At 37.8% G+C, this 18659-nt stretch overlaps 1 protein-coding gene across 1 annotated transcript in view; it reads right to left on the bottom strand.

The window, feature by feature from the left end:
* The window catches only part of SCN2A (sodium voltage-gated channel alpha subunit 2), a 187083-nt gene that overhangs the window by 63656 nt on the left and 104768 nt on the right, over positions 1-18659 (bottom strand). The window contains exons 15-17 of the mRNA XM_060177783.1: positions 9954-10127; positions 7585-7941; positions 63-542 (exon numbers count right to left, since the gene is read on the bottom strand). Of these exons, the coding sequence (XP_060033766.1) occupies positions 63-542; positions 7585-7941; positions 9954-10127 (1011 nt within the window). The remainder of the gene's footprint in view (positions 1-62; positions 543-7584; positions 7942-9953; positions 10128-18659) is intronic.

Consider the following 18659-nt stretch of genomic DNA (forward strand, 5'->3'; position numbering starts at 1 on the left):
GTCTGACAATATTAAAGTAACAAAAATGCACAAATCAAAATATCTCATTTTAAAACTCTTACCTCTTTGCTTTCCTCCATATCTGATTCACTGCTGAATTCTTCTGTATTTAAATTTTCAAAATCTGATTCTCCAACAGCAATTGGTACAGTCACTGTGAGGCTGGGGTTGTTTATAAATGACATATAATCACTTTCATCTACAACATATTTTTCTACACTGCTGCCTATGCCACTGGTAGTTCCATTTCCATCTTTGAGATAATTGAGGTCTTTGCCTATTTCTATAGTGGTGTGGTTGGAAATACAGCTGTCTTTTTTGTTATTAAGATCTTCAAGAGGTTTAATTTCATCTAGAGCTTTCTGCTTTCTAACAAAGGCTTTCTGAATAAATTCACGCAGTTTTCTTTTAACATAATCAATTCCCTTCTGCATCCTTCCCACTGCAATCTGGAGATTGTTCATCTCATTATCATCATCTGTGGCAGCAAGGTTGTCAGAACTGAATGAACTCAAGAGCAAGGCCAGGAAAAGGTTCAGAACCTAAAACATAATGGGAAAGCAGATGATCAAAACATTCTGTGGTACAATTATTCTTTACTGTAAGTTTAAAAAATGTGCTTACAAGTCATTTTTTTACTAATAAATATTCTTATTTGTGGTAACTATATATGAAAAAATCTGAATGAAACTAATACCTGGTCAATATGAAATTATTTCTTTTTAAATCATTGAAAAACTACTGAGACCACTACGGTATGAAACAACTATTTTAGGACCGGCAAGATAGCTCACTTGGATTATGTCCTGCTTTGCCACATGTGCGACTCAGCTTGAGCCTGGCTCTGACTACACTGAAGGAAGTTTTTGTGCTGTTCTCTCTTTTACTGTCTCTCTATCTCACTACCTCTATTTCTAACTACAAACACACAAATGATACATTTATTTTAAGTTCACTTCCAGAAAAATGATTCTTAGTTAACTATACAATGAAAAAAAAATAGATACTAATTACTTTTCCTATATGATCAGGATATTCCAGGAGATTGATAAAGTTATCTTATTTCTAAAATCAAAGATGATTCCAATATTTAAATAGGATTTGGTTTTTATCTATTTGTGCCAACTTCTGCATATAGGTCACATGGCAAAAATCAAAGCCTCAGCTTTTGGTTCAGAAAAACGATTGTCTTCCCTGGGCAGACAACCTCACCAATGAGTCCTGGAGCTCCACTTCCCCAAAGTCCTTCCCCACTCGGGAAAGAGAGAGACAGGCTGGGAGTATCGACCTGTCAAAGCCCATGTTCAGCAGGGAAGCAATTACAGAAGCCAGACCTTCCACCTTTTGTATCCCACAATGACCTTGGGTCCATACTCCCAGTGGGTTAAAGAACAGGAAAGCTGGGAGTCGGGCGGTAGCACAGCGGGTTAAGCACACGTGGCACAAAGTGCAAGGACCGGCATAAGGTTCCTGGTTCGAACCCCTGGCTCCCCATCTGCAGGGGAGTCACTTCACAGGCGGTGAAGCAGGTCTGCAGGTGTCTATCTTTCTCTCACCCTCTCTGTCTTCCTTTCCTCGCTCCATTTCTCTCTGTCCTATCCAAGAATGACGGCATCAGTAACACCAACAATAATAACTATAACAACAATAAAAAAGGGCAACAAAAGGGAAAAATAAATAAATAAAATAAATATTAAAAAAAGAATAGGAAAGCTATCAGGGGAGGGGATGGGATACAGAGTTCTGGTGGTGGGTATTGCGCGAAGTTGTACCCCTATTGTCCTATGGTTTTGTCAGTGTTTCCTTTTTATAAATAAAAAAATTTTTAAAAGAAAGACCATGGACATTCATGAGAGACATAACTTATCAGGTAGGGACTGTGCCTTGCCATGTGTGTAGCCTAGGTTTGAACCCTGGCATCTGATAGGAGGCACAGTGACATTGAAGGAAGCTCTGGTACTGTGGTGTCTGGTCTTTTCTTTGACTCTAAGTGAACTGCTGATGTGTGAGATCTTAACGAAGGAAGGAAGGAAGGAAGGAAGGAAGGAAGGAAGGAAGGAAGGAAGGAAGGAAGGAAGGAAGGAAAGGAGGAAGGGAGGGAGGAGGAAGGAAGAAAGAATGCAAGAAAGGAAGGGAGAGAGAAAGGGAAAGAATGGATGGAATATAGGAAGAAAGAAGAAATAAGAGAGAAAGAGAAAAAAGGGGAGAGAAGGGAGGGGGGAAGGGAAGGGAAAAAAGAAGAGAAAGGTCTCTGCCCTGATCCAGTTTTCTAGTTCTATTCCCAACTCTGACACCATCTTCCCAGACAATACTTTTAGCCCACCTGCATGTTAGCTGTTGGGTACAGGCAAAAATTAGTAAAGTCATGGGACCCTTAGAATATACCTAGAATAGACTTCTGAGCTTCCAACACAAAGACCCAAATTTCATCTGCTATACTCTTACCTTTAGGTTCCTAATCATTAAATAATATGTTCTGTTTTATATCCTAATGCTTTTCAGCCACCAAGTTGCAGATGCTACCATGACACCAACCTGACTTCCCTGGGCAGACTACCTCACCAATATGTCCTGGAACATCACCTCTCCAGAGCCCTGCCCCACTAGAGAAAGACAGAAATAGGCTGGTGGTATAGATCACCTGCCAATGTCCATGTCCAGTGGAGAAGCAATTACAGAAACCAGACCTTCCACCTCCCACTTTTCCTAGGTCTATACGCCCAGAGGGGTAAAGAATAGGAAAGCTTCCAATGGAGTGGATTGGATGCTGAACTCTGGTGGTGGGAATTGTGTGGAATTGTACCCCTTTTATCTAGTGGACTTGTTTAGCATTATTAAATGAATAAAAATAGATTTAAAAAACACTGGTGCTAGTACATAATTTATAATTGTATTGCCTATTGTCATTTCCATATGACCAGCTGTACTTTATCATTAGAATTAAAATGTTGTTCAGGAATCAAGTTTCTATCAATTACTAACCACATGCGTGAAGACAAGCAGAATATCCAATCTGAATTCCAGTTTCTCATCTGTAAAAATAAATATAATAATTTTCCTAGTGCTTGGCTTACAAGATGGTTGTAAGCATTTAATGAAAGTATCTGTGTGGCTTTCACATAACAGAGCTTTGAGAAAACTTAGCTTTTATTGTTATAGCTGTTATCCAACCTAGCCTCTGCAATTTGATTACTCAGCTTACTGTATTATCTTAGAACTGTTTGTATGAACTAACATAATCTCTTGGACAAAACTTTGTCACCACAGTCCCTTGTATAATAATAGCTAATCGATGCTTCTGGTAAGACTAATGACAAATTAGGGAAGCATAGTTTAGCAAATTCACAATGGATGTAAAACCATTTAAGTCCTGAATCACAGATATTCAGAGATAGACTGATTACTCATCAAGTAAATTAACTAACATTAGTTGCCAAACCTGACATTAATCCACAAAATTAGTCTCTTGGAATAAAATATTTTACCATATTTTCCACTGTAAGTTCAAGATTGAAACACAATTTATATATCAGTGCTGCCTTCATCCTGATTTCTAATTTGTGAAAAACCTCAGACCACATCACCCTTGTGTGGAAATGTCTCACCTTCACTTAGAGTTGTATTGGAAAAATGGAATTGACTACATCTAAAAATAGTAGTCATCAAGAAGTCATCATCAGACTTTCTATCCCCATCCCCACTGACTCCAACTTGGGTTTTTCCACATAAAAAGAGACAAAGGGAGTTTGGGACAGATACCACAGCACCAAACCTTACTCCAGTGTAGTGGGGGGGGGGGCAGCTGGAACTTGGATTATATCCATTTAGGTGCACCATCCAAAAAATCCACATTCCTAAGGTTGTGTGTGTTTGTATATTTGGTAGAAAGCACACATCACCATGCATAAGGACTGAGGCTTAAGCCTTTGGTTGCCACATGCAGTGCGGGAACTTCACAAACAGTGGAGCAGTGCGGTTGTCTCTCTTATTTGTCTCATCCTTTATCCAAGGAAAAATGAAAAAAAAATCCACATTCTCTTTCTACAACACTTGCCTTGCATCTATAAAAATATATTTTATCAAAATGCCAGGAAACCAAGAATGACTCAAAACAAAACAACAAAAAAAAAAAAGCTGCCCTGAAGAGGAAAATAATCTATGGTTTAAGATCTCTCCTGCTGTGGACCAGGGCTGGCAGGACTGGCTCATACTTTTTAACTTCTTGCAGTGGAGCACCATATGGAAATCCATATAAGCCCCAAGGGGGTTATTTAAGCTTATCTATGCAAGATGTTTCCTTTTCTGTTGACAGTAAGAATATGTAATTGTAGGAGATGGCACATCAGTCATTCAGTCTTATTCAGTCAACTGTGGTATAATTACATTGTTTTAATAATGGAAAATAAGATAGATAATTACGACTACTTTGGCTAGTCCCAGAAATATAGTCACTGTATTTCAAAGAAAGAAGTAGTTTAAGCTCATGGACAAGAAAGGAGAATGTTGGGAGTCAGGTGGTAGTGCAACGGGTTAAGCGCACGTGGCTCAAAGTGCAAGGACCAGAGTAAGGATCCCGGTTCCAGCCCCTGGCTCCCCCACCTGAAGGGGAGTCGATTCACGGGGCGGGGGGGAGCAGGTCTGCAGGTGTCTATCTTTCTCTCCTCCTCTCTGTCTCCCCTTCTCTCTCCATTTCTCTCTGTCCTATCCAACAAGGACGACAACAACAACAACAATTACAAAACAACAAGGCAACAAAAGGGAAAATAAATAAATAAAGTTCATCACCCATTATCTCAACAAAGAATTGAGAAGAGAGAGCATGATTTTTCAGGTACTTTTTTTAAAAAAAGAAAGGAGAATGTTTTTTTTTCCTCCTCCTTAAATACATATTTTAAATTTGCATGAGTAAATGGAAATGATTAATATATAGACTATCTTTATATGAACTTTTAGACATTTAAACTAATATTAAATTCTTCTATGGGTAAAGATAATTCCTGAAACTCTCCTTGTAATTTGAAATATCTGTACAATTACATTTTTAAGGAAATTGGTTTTATTTCAGTAAACTGAGAAATAATGTGTGATATCTTGAGTTTCTTTCTATTTAGACCTAAACTTTCCTAGTACATAAATTTTAAAGTGAACTCTAGTTATGCCTGTCAATAAAATGTCTCCATTTTTTGAATTCAATGTATAGCACATATATCTCAGATACTTGTTATTTATACTCCTCCTTTAGTAAATGTCATATGACTGTACTATGTGTATCTTCCTATAACCTCTCCCAGATCTCTGAAATTCAGTACAAAGGTGCTGTGTATGGTTTATTTTACATGTAAGATCTAACAAGTGTTCTTGAAACACAGTTACTCAATTACTACTTATTTTCCCTGTTACCAAACACTTTTTCAGATAAGAAAAGAAAGACAGAAAGCTTTCTCCAGTGTGGTGATGGTGGTGGGGGGGGAGAAGGGGATATCTGAATCTGGGTAATAAGCATGGCAAAGCAGGCACACTACCCAGGTGAACTATTTTTCTGGACCTAGTTTCTAGAAGCTAAATATCCTGATGTAATTTTGATGAGCTGAAGCCATCATTATTGTTTTTAAACTTGACTTTATAGGAAAACCAAATCTGACATTTTCAAGTGGCATTATTTTTAAAATTATTTTTATTTATTTTTTAATATTTTATTTAATTTACTATTGGATTTAATTTTAATTTACTATTCAGAGAGAAATTGAGAAGGGAGGGGGAGATAGATAGGGAAAGACATACAGAGACACCTGCAATACTGCTTCACTACTGGTGAAGCTTTCTCCCTTCAGGTAGGGACCAGGGATTTGAATCCTTGCACACATGTGCTCGCTTTGGCAGCACATATACTAAAACTGAATCCTGGCACACTGTACTGTGTGCACTTAAACAGGTATGCCACCACCTGGTCCCTTCAAGTGACATTATTGTTAGAATTTATAAATAAAATGAGTAATTATCCTTAGTAACATTTACATGCTTCAATATAAGACCAGATTCAAGAATTAGTAATAGGAAGTTGGGTGGTGGTACCACCCCATAGACTGTGAAAGTTATGATGCCCAAGGACATGGGTTCAAACTCCAGGACTTCACCTGCAGGAGGAATGCTTGATAACTAGTGAAGCATTGCTGCAAGTATCTCTCTTTCTCATTCCCTCCCTGTCTCCCTTTTCTCTTGATTTCTGTCTTTATCCAATAAATAAAATATATGGGAGTCCTGTGGTAGCGCAGCGGGTTAAGCACACGTGGCTCAAAGTGTAAGGACTAGCGGAAGGACCCCTGTTCGAGCCCCTGGCTCCCCACCTGCAGGGGAGTCGCTCCACAGGCGGTGAACCAGGTCTTCAGGTGTCTATTTTTCTCTCCCCCTCTCTGTCTTCCCCTCCTCTCTCCATTTATCTCTGTCCTATCCAACAATGACATCAATAACAACAATAATAACTACAACAACAATAAAGAACACAGGAAAATAAATAAAAATAAATAAATTAAGAAAGAGAACTAGAAATGGTCTTCTCTCTATAATAGTCAAAGGCAATTAGTGATGAATAATGTTGGTTCCAAAGGTGTGTAAAAAGCTTATGTTCCAGGCATATTATATCTTAATAAAACTGAGAATATATTTTAAAAATAAGGAAAAATGCATCTAAAATATTATGTGATTCAACAACACCTGAGGAGCAGGGTGGTGGCGCACCTGGTTGAGCGCACATGTTATAATGCACAAGGAATTAGGTTTAAGTCCCTAGTCCCTGCCTGCAGGGGGAAAACTTTGTGAATGGTGAAGCAGGGCTGCAGGTATCTCTGTTTCTCTCCATTTCTCCATTTCCTTCCCTCTCGATTTCTGGCTGTCTCTATCCAATAAATATAGATAATTTAAAACAAACAAACAAACAAACAAAAAAAGAAATCCTAAAAAAAAAGTATACCTGACCCCTGTAATCATGATGATTGTTACAAATTGAAACATGTCAATTGAAAATTAATACAATCAAAACCAAAATCATATAAATGATTCTTCAGTTGAACATACATTTATTTTGAACACACATTTTGGTGTGGGGGGTGAGGTAGATCACATCTCTTCTTTGTCACCCACTTAAGACTAAAGATTGTCCCAGAGTCATCCTTCACTTATCAATCTTTAGGTTTTTTTTGTTTTTGTTTTTGCCTCCAGGGTTACTGTGGGGGCTTGGTGCCTGCACCACGAATCCTCTGTTCCTGGATGCCATTTTTCCCATTTTTGTTGCACTTGTTTCTATTGTTATTGTTATAGCTGTTGTTGTAGGATAGGACAGAGAAATCAAGAGAGGAGGGGAAGAGAGAGAGGGGGAGAGAAAGATAGATACCTGCAGACCTGCTTCACCCCTGGTGAAGCACCCCTACCACCACCTGCTGGTGCAGAGCAGGAGTTGAACCGGAATCCCTATGCTGGTCCTTGCGCTTTGCGCCATGTGCGCTTAACCTGCCGCGCTATCGCCTGGCCCCCTGAACACACATTTTTATAGTTACATTATCTTCTATGGAAAATGTGTTTACTACATACCACCAGGTTTCCAATGACCATGACCATCATGAAGACAGTAAGGCACATGGTTTGGCCCGCAACCTCCATACAGTCCCACATGGTCTCGATCCACTCTCCACACAGCACACGGAACACGATCAGGAAGGAGTGAAAGAAGTCATGCATGTGCCAGCGTGGAAGTTCACAATCATTGGAAATCTTGCAGACACATTCTTTGTAGCTCTTGCCAAATAGCTGCATGCCGACCACGGCAAAAATGAAGACAATGATGGCTAGTACCAAGGTGAGGTTACCCAGAGCCCCCACAGAATTGCCAATGATCTTTATCAGCATATTCAGAGTTGGCCAAGATTTTGCCAATTTGAAAACTCGAAGCTGGAAACAAAAGCAAGACATTCATTATTTCTCTGTCTTCTGTACCACCTTTAAGTTCATTCACAACGAAAATCTACAGTATGGTTTACTCAGCTGTGGTATGAGATGCTATTTGTGTGTCAAACTATTGTCTAACAATGGATGAGTAATCTGATACAATGACATATTTTTCATTCTGAAACAACCTGCATTGTAAATGAAATAATTATACTGATTTTAATAAGACAAAACCAAATATGCAGAATCCTATGTAAGGGTATGCAACATAGTTTTCTTTCCTTCTTCCTTCCTTCCTTCCTTTTTTTTTTTTTGCAACCAAGTTTGTTTTTATGTAAAGAACTACGATTAATGGTGATTAGCTAGCATAGAGTTCTAGTGAACTAGAGACTCACTTTACTTAAAAGCCCCAAATAGAGATACATTTTCCACTCTATTTAGCATATCATGTAGAAATGCAAAAGAGCAAGAAAATCTGACATTTCAATTACATTAGGCACAAGAGAAAAACCAACAAATTTATTTAAATCCTTAGATTGTTTTTAATCTTGCTATAATCTTCGTTGGTTATATAATTAGACTGCATCATTAAATGAAATGTAGTAGTTTCAAAGAAGTGTTTGGATTGCAATAAAAAAACTGAGTGTCGTCAATCTATGTCATTAGTGCCTTAGTTAACTCATTATAGTGTGCAAATGATTCTCCACTTTACAACTACTGTACTTGGCATGTTGGTTCTACTAGCACATCGTGACCTTTAAAGTATAATTTCTGGTTATATAGCAGCAATGTTTTGTTTTTACTCCTTTAGTAACTGTCAAGCCAGAGACCCAAAGGAGCATAAGCACAAAAATGTGGATTTCTGGAGACTGATTAGTGCAAAAGAACCTGACACACTAAACAAGATGCTAATGATTCTGTGTTTCTTATTTTCCCAAACTACATTATATCATCAAAAACTTTTACTAAACCTTTTTGTTTTTTTCCCTCCAGGGTTATTGCTTGGGCTCGGCGCCTGCACAGCAAATCCACTGCTCCTGTAGAGGCTATTTTTTCCCTTTTGTTGTCTTTGTTGTTTTATTGTTGCTGTGTTTATTATTATTATTGCTGTTATTGGTGTCATTGTTGTTGGGTAGGAGAGAGAGAAATCAAGAGAGGAAGGGAAGACAGAGAGGGAGAGAGAAAGATAGATACCTGCAGTCCTGCTTCACCACTTGTGAAACGACCCCCATGCAGGTGAGGAGCCAGGGCTGGATCTGGGATCCTAATGCTGGTCCTTGCACTTTGAGGCATGTGCACTTAACACACTGCGCTACTGCCCGACCCCCGACTAAACATTTTTTAAAGTAGCTGTCCTGGGTCAGCTACTAAGCTAGCCCTGGGAGTTCATCTTCTTTGTCATGTGTGAGACCCAGGTTTGAGCCCCCCCCCCCCACACACACACAGCATGCGGTGGTCTCTGTGGTCTCTCACATGTGGGACCTATGACCTCTCTGTACATCTTCCTGGCCCTGAATGCATTTCTGAACCAAACTAGTTTGCCCTATAACTGCATAATAATTTCCTCTCTTTTAATTTTAGGACAGTTTGTGTAGATAAAAAGCCAAAAATTATCCCCTTAGGAGTTGTGGAGAAATCTAAATCACAGTTAGATGGCATAATATTCTTTTCTTAGTTATAAAGAATTGGCTTTTGCATGCATAGATTTGGTTGGTACTTAGGATATTGTTAGTTCTTACAATTCAACCATATCCAAATCTATTATATATATATATATATATATATATATATATATAGTATATATACCATCCAATATACCTATATACTCAAAAGAAGTGATTAGAGCTCTGATAAAATATACATATATCGGGAAGAAAGAAAAGTAAATAAAAAGAAAAAAAAGAAATGCAGAAATATATTCAAATAATATTATAACTGTAAAATCTTATAATCATTACAAGGTAAAAATGAGTCAAATTAATTATAAAATAATTGCTATTCCCAGTTCTTTTTACCAGTCGAAATGATCGGAGAACTGACAATCCTTCCACATTTGCCAAGCCAAGTTCCATTAGACTAAGGCTCACAATGAAACCATCAAAAATATTCCAGCCTTCTTGAAAATAATAATATGGATCCATAGCAATGATTTTGAGAAACATTTCTGCTGTAAAGATTCCAGTGAAGACCTAAATGAGAATTGTTATTTATTAGACAAGTGAACACTCTTGCAAATGCAAGTAATTATTGAGCATTTTAATTTACTTCCAACAAATCAAAATCAAATTGTAAATTAAAAAATTGGCTTACATCCCTGAAATTAGTACCTTCAATAGTTTGTATTTAAATTAATATTTGTTTACAATTTCTAAATTTTATCAAATAGTAAAAAAGTATATGAATTGATGTAGTGAAATTAATATTCTTATTTTTATATTTGCCTGGGTAATTATATTTAGTTTTTGTGCTTGTATTCTTCATGTGTTTATTTTTATGACCCCTCTTATATTACTTTTTAAAATTATTTATTTATTTTCCCTTTTGTTGCTTTTGTTTTCCTTTTATTGTTGTAGTTATTACTGATGTTGTTATTGATGTCGTCGTTGATAGGACATAGAGAAATGGAGAGAGGAGGGGAAGACAGAGAGGAGGAGAGAAAGACAGACAGCTACAGACCTGCTTCACTGTCTGTGAATTGACTCCCCTGTAGGTGGGGAGCCAGGTCTCTAACCTGGATCCTTAAGCCAATCCTTTCTCTTCGCACCACGTGTGTGCGCTTAACCTGTTGGGCTACCGCCGGACTCCAGACCCCTCTTAAATTTCAATTGTTAAACATTTGTAGTAGCTTCTCTATGGTCAATAAATTGTTAGTTCTTACAATTCAACCATATCCAAATCTATTTCTATTAAGTGGTTTTTTTCTTATCTACAGTTACATTTTCTTTCTTTCCTCTCTGTATCATTAGTTAGCTTGTTTATAAATAGAAACAGAGAGGCAGAGATGGGGAGACTGAGTGAGAGACCACAGCAATATTTCCCTTTAATAAAGTGGGGGCCAGACTCAAACCTGGGTCACATACTTTGGCAAAGCAGTACACCATCCAAGTGAGTTATCTCACCAACCCGAGTCCTATTTTCTTATTTCTTCATATTTCACACAAATTTCATGTGATGTGGATACTACAAGTAATTTTGATTTGACATCTCTTCCAGAGAGTACTGACTATTATCCTAGTGAGTTGTGTCACTTTTTCACTGAGACAGAGAAGAAGAGAGGTATAGATACTATATCACTAGAACTTCCTCTGATGCCACAGCATCTTTCCATGTGGTGCTGGGTCTTGTACTTGGGCAGGGAATAAGGTAAAACAACCATCCTAGCTAGTGAGTTTTCTTTCTAGCCCAAAGCAGGAAATTAAATATTAGTTGGACACATGGAAGTTATTGATTTTATACTAAATTAGAACAGGGTTATGTAGGATTCCTTTTTCTACTGATTTTTCTGGTTTTCTGACAGAGTCTTTACTCTCAAAATGTAGCCCAGCTGGGAGTTCAAAGGAAAGTTCAAGTTATTTATTTAATATTTATACATTGCCTCAAATTGCAAACTCTGCTTCACATGCAGTTGGCAACAAGTGAAATATGTTTTTTGAAACATTTTCTATATTTTATGTGTATTGATTCATGAGGAATGATAGGAGAGAAAGAACCAGACATCACTCTGGCACATGTGCTTCTGGGTATTGAACTCAGGACCTCATACTTGAGAGTCCAGTGCCTTATCCACTGCGCCACCTCCCGGACCACTAAGTGAAATATGTTTATTTCCTTAGGTTTCTAGTGCTATTTTATGCTGAATTTCTTTTTTTTAATTTCTTTTTTAATATTTTTATATTACAGGATTACATGTCGATGGAGGTTTGAATCCACACCATTCCCACCACCAGAGTTCTGAATCTTCACTCTCCTCACTGCAATCCACCATTGCTCCCCTAAAGTTTTAGAAACGGGCCAACCATGTTCTCTATAACTATCTGTCCACAATTATGGTTACCCCTTCTTTTTCTGATTCACTCCTCTCCTTCCCTCTAAGCCACTCATGACATCATAGCTACCTCCATATGTCCCTCTCCTTTTCCTTCCCTCTCTCCGGGTGCTGATGGAGCTGGATTGCAGAGTCCTCTTATCTTCATCCTATCACTTCTCCCCCACTGGGAGTATGGATCAAGGTTGTTTATGGGGAGCAGAAGGTAGGAGTTCTGGCTTCTGTAGCTGCTTCTCTGCTGAGCATGGGCATTGACAGGTCGATCCATACCCCCAGCCTGTCTCTATCTTTCCCTAGTGGACCAGAGCTCTGGAGAAGTGAGGGTTCAGGACACATTGGTGAGGTCATCTGCCCAGAGAAGTCGGGGGGGGGGAGTCTGAATTTCTTTGAATTCCTTTCACACATGGTTTCTTTGGGGGCTCAGACAATGAATTGAAAGCTTGTCCACAGAATACAGTTTATTAATAAAATATGGAATTCTGTCTCACACCATGTTTCTCTTTCTTTGAGATATTATTGACTAAATTTTATGCATTTTGAAATGAATTAATCTCTTTTCTGATGATGTATACAAAAAAACCTGAATTTTGTGTCCATATTCCATTAATAGAAGCTCTCATTACATGCAGCTGTAATCATCGTTAGCATTACAGTTCTCTTATTTATTTATTTATTTATTTATTTATTCGCCTACAGGGTTATTGCTGGGGCTCGGTATCTGCACTACTTATCCACTGCTCCTGGAAGGTATTTTTTCACTTTTGTTGCCCTTGTTGTTTGTCATTGTTGTTGTTATTATTGTTGTTGTTATTGCTGTCATTGTTGGATAGGAGAGAAAAATCAAGAGAGGAGGGAAAGACAGAGACAGGGAGAAAAAGACACCTGCAGACCTGCTTCACTGCTTGTGAAGCCACTCCCTGCAGGTGGGGAGCCGGGGCTCGAACCCTTATCATTGAGCTGGTCCTTGCACTTTGTACCATGTGCACTTAACCCGCTGCATCACCTCCCGGCCTCTCCTTCTCTTCTCTCTCTCTCTCTCTTTTTTTTTTTTCCAATTACAGTGTTTTTTTTTTTTTTTTTTTAAGAAAGGATAAATTAACAAAAACATAAGGTAGGAGGGGTACAACTCCACACAATTCCCACCACCCAATCTCCATATCCCACCCCCCTCCCCTGATAGCTTTCCCATTCTCTATCCCTCTGGGAGCATGGACCCAGGTTAAGTGAGCTAAGTCAGAAAGATAAAGATGAGTATGGGATGGTTCCACTCATCAACAGAAGTTGAGTAAGAAGATCTGAAAGGGAAACTAAAAGCAGGACCTGACTAAATTGTAAGTAGGGCACCAAAGTAAAAACCCTGTGGTGAGGGGTTGCCATGCAGCTTCCTGGGCCAGAGGGGGGTGGGAGTGGGTGGGAGGGATGTGTCACAGTCTTTTGGTGGTGGGAATGGTGTTTATGTATACTCCTAGTAAAGTGTAGTCATATGAATCACTAGTTAATTAATATGAGAGGGAAAATTAATTGTATCCTCTCCTCTTCTTAAAAAAGGAGAATTCACTGCAGTTTTGTCTGCTTTTGATTTTGTGTATATATACATATATATGCATATGAATATATATATATATATTTTATTGCTACTTATGGAAAATAGCCATAATCAGATCTCTGAAGAAAGAAATCATTTTAACCAAATTAGTTGGTTTTTCATTTTTTCCTTAAAATCCTTCAGTCTTCTTACTTAGAGAACACCCAAAATTCTTGAAGTGCTTTGTAAAACCTGCTGTTTGCTCAATTTTCACTTGTAATGAGCTTTTCTGGTTTTTCCTTTTAGTCAGCTTCTTCTAAAGTTTCTACTTTCTAGAAAATCTCCCATTTTATCTAAGTTATCAAATTTGTTAGCAAACAATTATCCTGGTATTACTTATATTACTTTTTTTATAAGATTTGTCATTTTTGTTTATCTATCAAACAACAAAATTTTGGCTTTCTGATTTTTTCCCCAATATATTCCTAAATTCTATTTTATTATTTTCATTTTCTCTATATTTTTCCTGTCATTTTAGAGGTTAATTGGTTGTTTCTTCTTCAGTTTCCTAAAGGGAAAGGATAGATAAATTGTAGGTTGGAGATTTTTTTTCTCCTTTTCTTTTCTTTTTTCCCAGGGCACAGTCCAGCTCTGGTTTATGGTGGTGTTAGGGATTAAACCTGGGACCTTTGGTGCCTCAGGCATGAAAGTCTTTTGCATAACCATTATGCTATCCCCTAAGCCCCAGCAGTTATATTATTATAACTATAGGTATTTATAAGTGAAATTTTTTCTCTAAAGAGTGTTGTTAAAATGGTATGTTTTCATTTATTTATTTTCATTTACTTATGTATTTATTTATTACTGAATAGAGACAGATAAATTGAAAGGAGAGGAGGAGGTAGAGAGGGAAAGAGACAGAGAGAGACTCCTACAGCCCTGCTTCACCACTCATGAGGCTTTCTCCCTGCAGGTGTGAACCAGGGGCTTGGACCTGGGTCCTTGTGCATTGTAATGTGTGCACTTATTCAGGAGTGCCACCACCTGGTCCCCTTCACTTCTGTTCTTTTTAAAAAATATCTTTTAAGTATATTTATTCCCTTTTGTTGTCCTTGTTGATTATTGTTGTAGTTATTATTACTGATGTCGTTGTTGTTGGATAGGACAGAGAGAAATGGAGAGAGGAGGGGCAGACAGAGAGGGGGAGAGAAAGACAGACACCTGCACACCTGCTTCACCACCTGTGAAGCGACTCCCCTGTAGGTGGACAATCCGGGCTCGAACTTAAATCCTTCCGCTGGTCCTTGCGCTTTGGGCCAAGTGCGCTTAACCCGCTGCACTACCGCCTGACTCCCTAATTTAATTTTTTTTAACCCATTGGTTATTTGGGGAATATATTACCTCATTTTAATCTATTTGCAGCCTCTTCAAATTTGTTATTAGTTTCTAATTTAATTTCATTGTTGTCAGAAAAAGTACTTTGCATGCTTTCATTCTTAAATTTACTGACATAGGAAAGTAGTTTTTATAACCTAATGTGTAATTTAACTGGTGAATATTCCATATATACCTGAAGTGAATCTATATCATTCCTATGCATTTTCTGGTATTTTATAAAAGATACAAATCTTATCTTCCTTAACACTAAATTTCACTCTGAATAGTTCATTTGTTGTTTCATTCCAGCATTCACTGTCCCTTTTCTTCATAGTTCTATATATTTAGTCTGTATGTAATGACAAGATATGATTCTGGGTTGGTCAAAGGATAATCTTACCATAGAAGCAGATCAGCTAACTAGTTTAGAAAAGTCTTTACTAGGAGTCGGGCAGTAGCGCAGCAGGTTAAGCGCACGTGGTGCAAAGTGCAAGAGGAACCTGGTTCGAGCCCCAGCTCCCCAGCGCAGGGGAGTTGCTTCACAAGCGGTGAAGCAGATCTGCAGGTGTCTTTCTCTCCTCTTCTTTGTCTTCCCCTCCTTTCTCCATTTTTCTCTGCCCTATCTAACAACAACAATAATAACTGCAACAATAAAAAAAAAGGCAACAAGGACAACAAAAGGGTACATATATAAAAGAAAAGTCTTTACCTCTTACTAGGTGAATGATACTAGATTATTGGACCTTTCTTATAGCTACTATGAATAGTTAGGAAGCATAGCTCTTCTGCTTAGGGAACTATTTAGTTAGGATGAAAGTTTGTAAGATAATAGTGCCAACAGAAGAATGCTTAGTCAGAAATAATGGAAACATATTGGGAAGGAGTAGGATAAGAAACTAACCCACAATGAGATTTCCTGAAAACCTGGATATAGGCAACTGAGAAAATAGTGCCATGCCTGAATTGACTGTAGCTCATAATACATTCTCTTTTATGTCTGCTTAAATTCATTTGAGCTTTTTAAAAATTTTTAAAAATTATCTTTGTATATTAGATAGAGATAGTCAGAAATAGAGAAAGTAGGGGAGATAGAGAGAAAGAAAGACACATGCAGCGCTGCTTCACCACTTGTAAAGCTTTCCCCCTGCAGGTGGGGACTGGGGGCGCAAACCAGGTCCTTGAGCACTGTAACGTGTGCTCAGTCAGGTGCACCAGCACCTGGCCCCTAGCTTTTTCTTTTTTAATATAGCAGGCAGAGAAAGAGAGAGAGGGAGAGGGAGAGAGAGAGAATAATATCAAAGCTTCCTTCAATGTAGTGGGGGCTCGGCTCAAACCTGGGTCACTCAATGGCAAAGCAGCACACTATCCTAATGAGCTTTTTGCCAGTCCTTGACTTGTTCTTAATGCCCACATACACAAAGCTTTATTTCATAAAGCATTTCTCTCTTACTTTTTTTTTTACACTAGTGTAGAGATACTCATCTAGATAAAAAGTTGGACTAGGCAGTCCTAAGATTTTAAAGATTTTGTGGTTAAAAAAAAAATCTGTCTCAAACTGGAAGTATGTTATCAATGCCCATGTTCAGTGGGGAAGCATAATGACCCTGGCTGTACCCCATAATGACCCTGGCTCCATACTCCCATGGGGTTAAAGAACAGGAAAGCTATCAGGGGAGAAGATTGGGATAAGGAGCTCTGGTGGAGGGAAATGTACCCCTCTTATACTATAGTCTTGTCAGTGTTTCCATTTTATAAATAAATAAATTTAAAAAATAATCTGTCGCTGCATCAGATCTGTCTTTCAGAGTCTTTGATGTAGTATTCAGTCTTCCATTTGCCTGCCAGGTTCTCATGGGTATAGTTTCTTTAATTATAAAATATAATCATAGCATCTATCTTAGGAAAAATTTTGTGCAAACCCTCCCATACCTGATCCCACCCCCAACACACTGCCCCCCCCAAAAAAAAGGGAGTTCATGTATAGTGAATTTAGTATGGTGCCTGGTACAAAGTAAGATTAGCATATGTTAACTTTATGCAACTAAGATTAGCATATGTTAATTTTATGCAACTGTCATGCATGCAGTTAAGACTTATCTGTAATATGACAAAAAATATGCAGTAGTTCAGAGTCTGAAAATACTGCATATTGCACTCCTGAATATATTACTTATGCATAAGTACTTGTTTCTTTGTTCATTTATCAAGTCGAGAAGTGAATGAGAACTTCTGTATTGGTATCAGTACAATATTATTGTATGAATTTATTCACTTTGCTTCTCTGCAAATGAGTATTTTACTTCCATTTATATCACTTTTTTTTTGACATGTATCAGTGAACATTAATTCAAGCTTTTTTATTATGCTTCTTATTAATTAATTTATTTATTGGGTAGAGACAGCCAGAAGTCAGGAGGGAAGGAGGTGACAGGGAGGGAGAGAGAAAGAGAGATACCTGTAACACTGCTTCACTGCTCACAAAGCTTTCCCCCTGCAGGTGGGAACTGGGGCTCCAAACTGAGTCCTCCTGCATTGTATTATGTGTGTTCAACCAGGTGTGCCACTACCCAGCCACAAATGCAAGTTTTAATGCAAAAATATATGTAAAAATGAATCATTTACTGATGTTTAAATTTATAGGAGAAATGCAAACAGAAATAGTAAACTCCATAGGGTGCTTCTTTCCAGAATAATCCAGTTAAAGGCATTTAGAAATATTTCAAAACTATCTGACTTGAAATGCTTTAATTTGTTTGGAAAATACAGACATATCTTAAATAACTTATTCTAAATACCCGAGAAATAAGTGATGATTTTGCTATCACAGATTAAAGTTTTCTACATTCATAATTATATTTTTACAAAGGGGAAACCTACACTTTAATTCCAAATAAAATTGACATAAAATCTTTGGTTCTTCTATAGTATTTAACTATAGCAATATATTTTTACTATAACAAAAATGATGCTAATATTACAATGTGTAAGGACCCTGGTTAAAGTCCCCAACCCCCACCCGCTGGAGTAAACTTTATTGGCAGTGAACCAGTGCTACAGATGTCTCTCTTTCTTCCTTTCAACCATACCCATATCTCTCAGTTTCTCTTTGTATCTATCCAAAATTAATAAATAAAATATTAAGAACCATTAAAAACATAACAAGTGATCTGGGAGGTGGCACAGTGGATAAAACATTGGTCTCTCAGGCATGAGGTCCTGAGTTCAACCCCCAGCAACACATGTACCAGAGTGATGTCTGGTTCTTTCTCTCTCTCCTATCCTTGTCATTAATAAATAAAAATAAATAAATAAAAAGCTCCCCCTTTCTTTTTTTAAAAAAATAATAATAACAAAAGGGGGAGTTGGGCAGTAGCGCAGCAGGTTAAGTGCACATGGCGCAAAGCACAAGGACCCGCATGAGGAACCAAGCTCCAGCTCCCGGCTCCCCACCTGCAGGGGAGTCGCTTTACAGGCAGTGAAGCAGGTCTGCTTTCTCTCCCCCTCTCTGTCTTCCCCTCCTCTCTCCATTTCTTTCTGTCCTATCCAACAACATCAATAACAACAACAATAATAACTACAACAATAAAACAAGGGCACCAAAAAGGAAATAAATATTTAAAAAACATAACAAAAAAGAGTGATGCTAATCTTCTGATGTCCAAATGTATGTAAGATACATACATATACCCAATAAATTCAAATTAAATTTCAGAGTTGTATAAGAAATTAATAAAAGTTATGAGCATTTTGAAGGGGAAGAAGAAACCTCAGTGA

Source organism: Erinaceus europaeus, chromosome 18, assembly GCF_950295315.1.
Source record: "Erinaceus europaeus chromosome 18, mEriEur2.1, whole genome shotgun sequence".
NCBI classification, from domain to species: Eukaryota; Metazoa; Chordata; class Mammalia; order Eulipotyphla; family Erinaceidae; genus Erinaceus; species Erinaceus europaeus.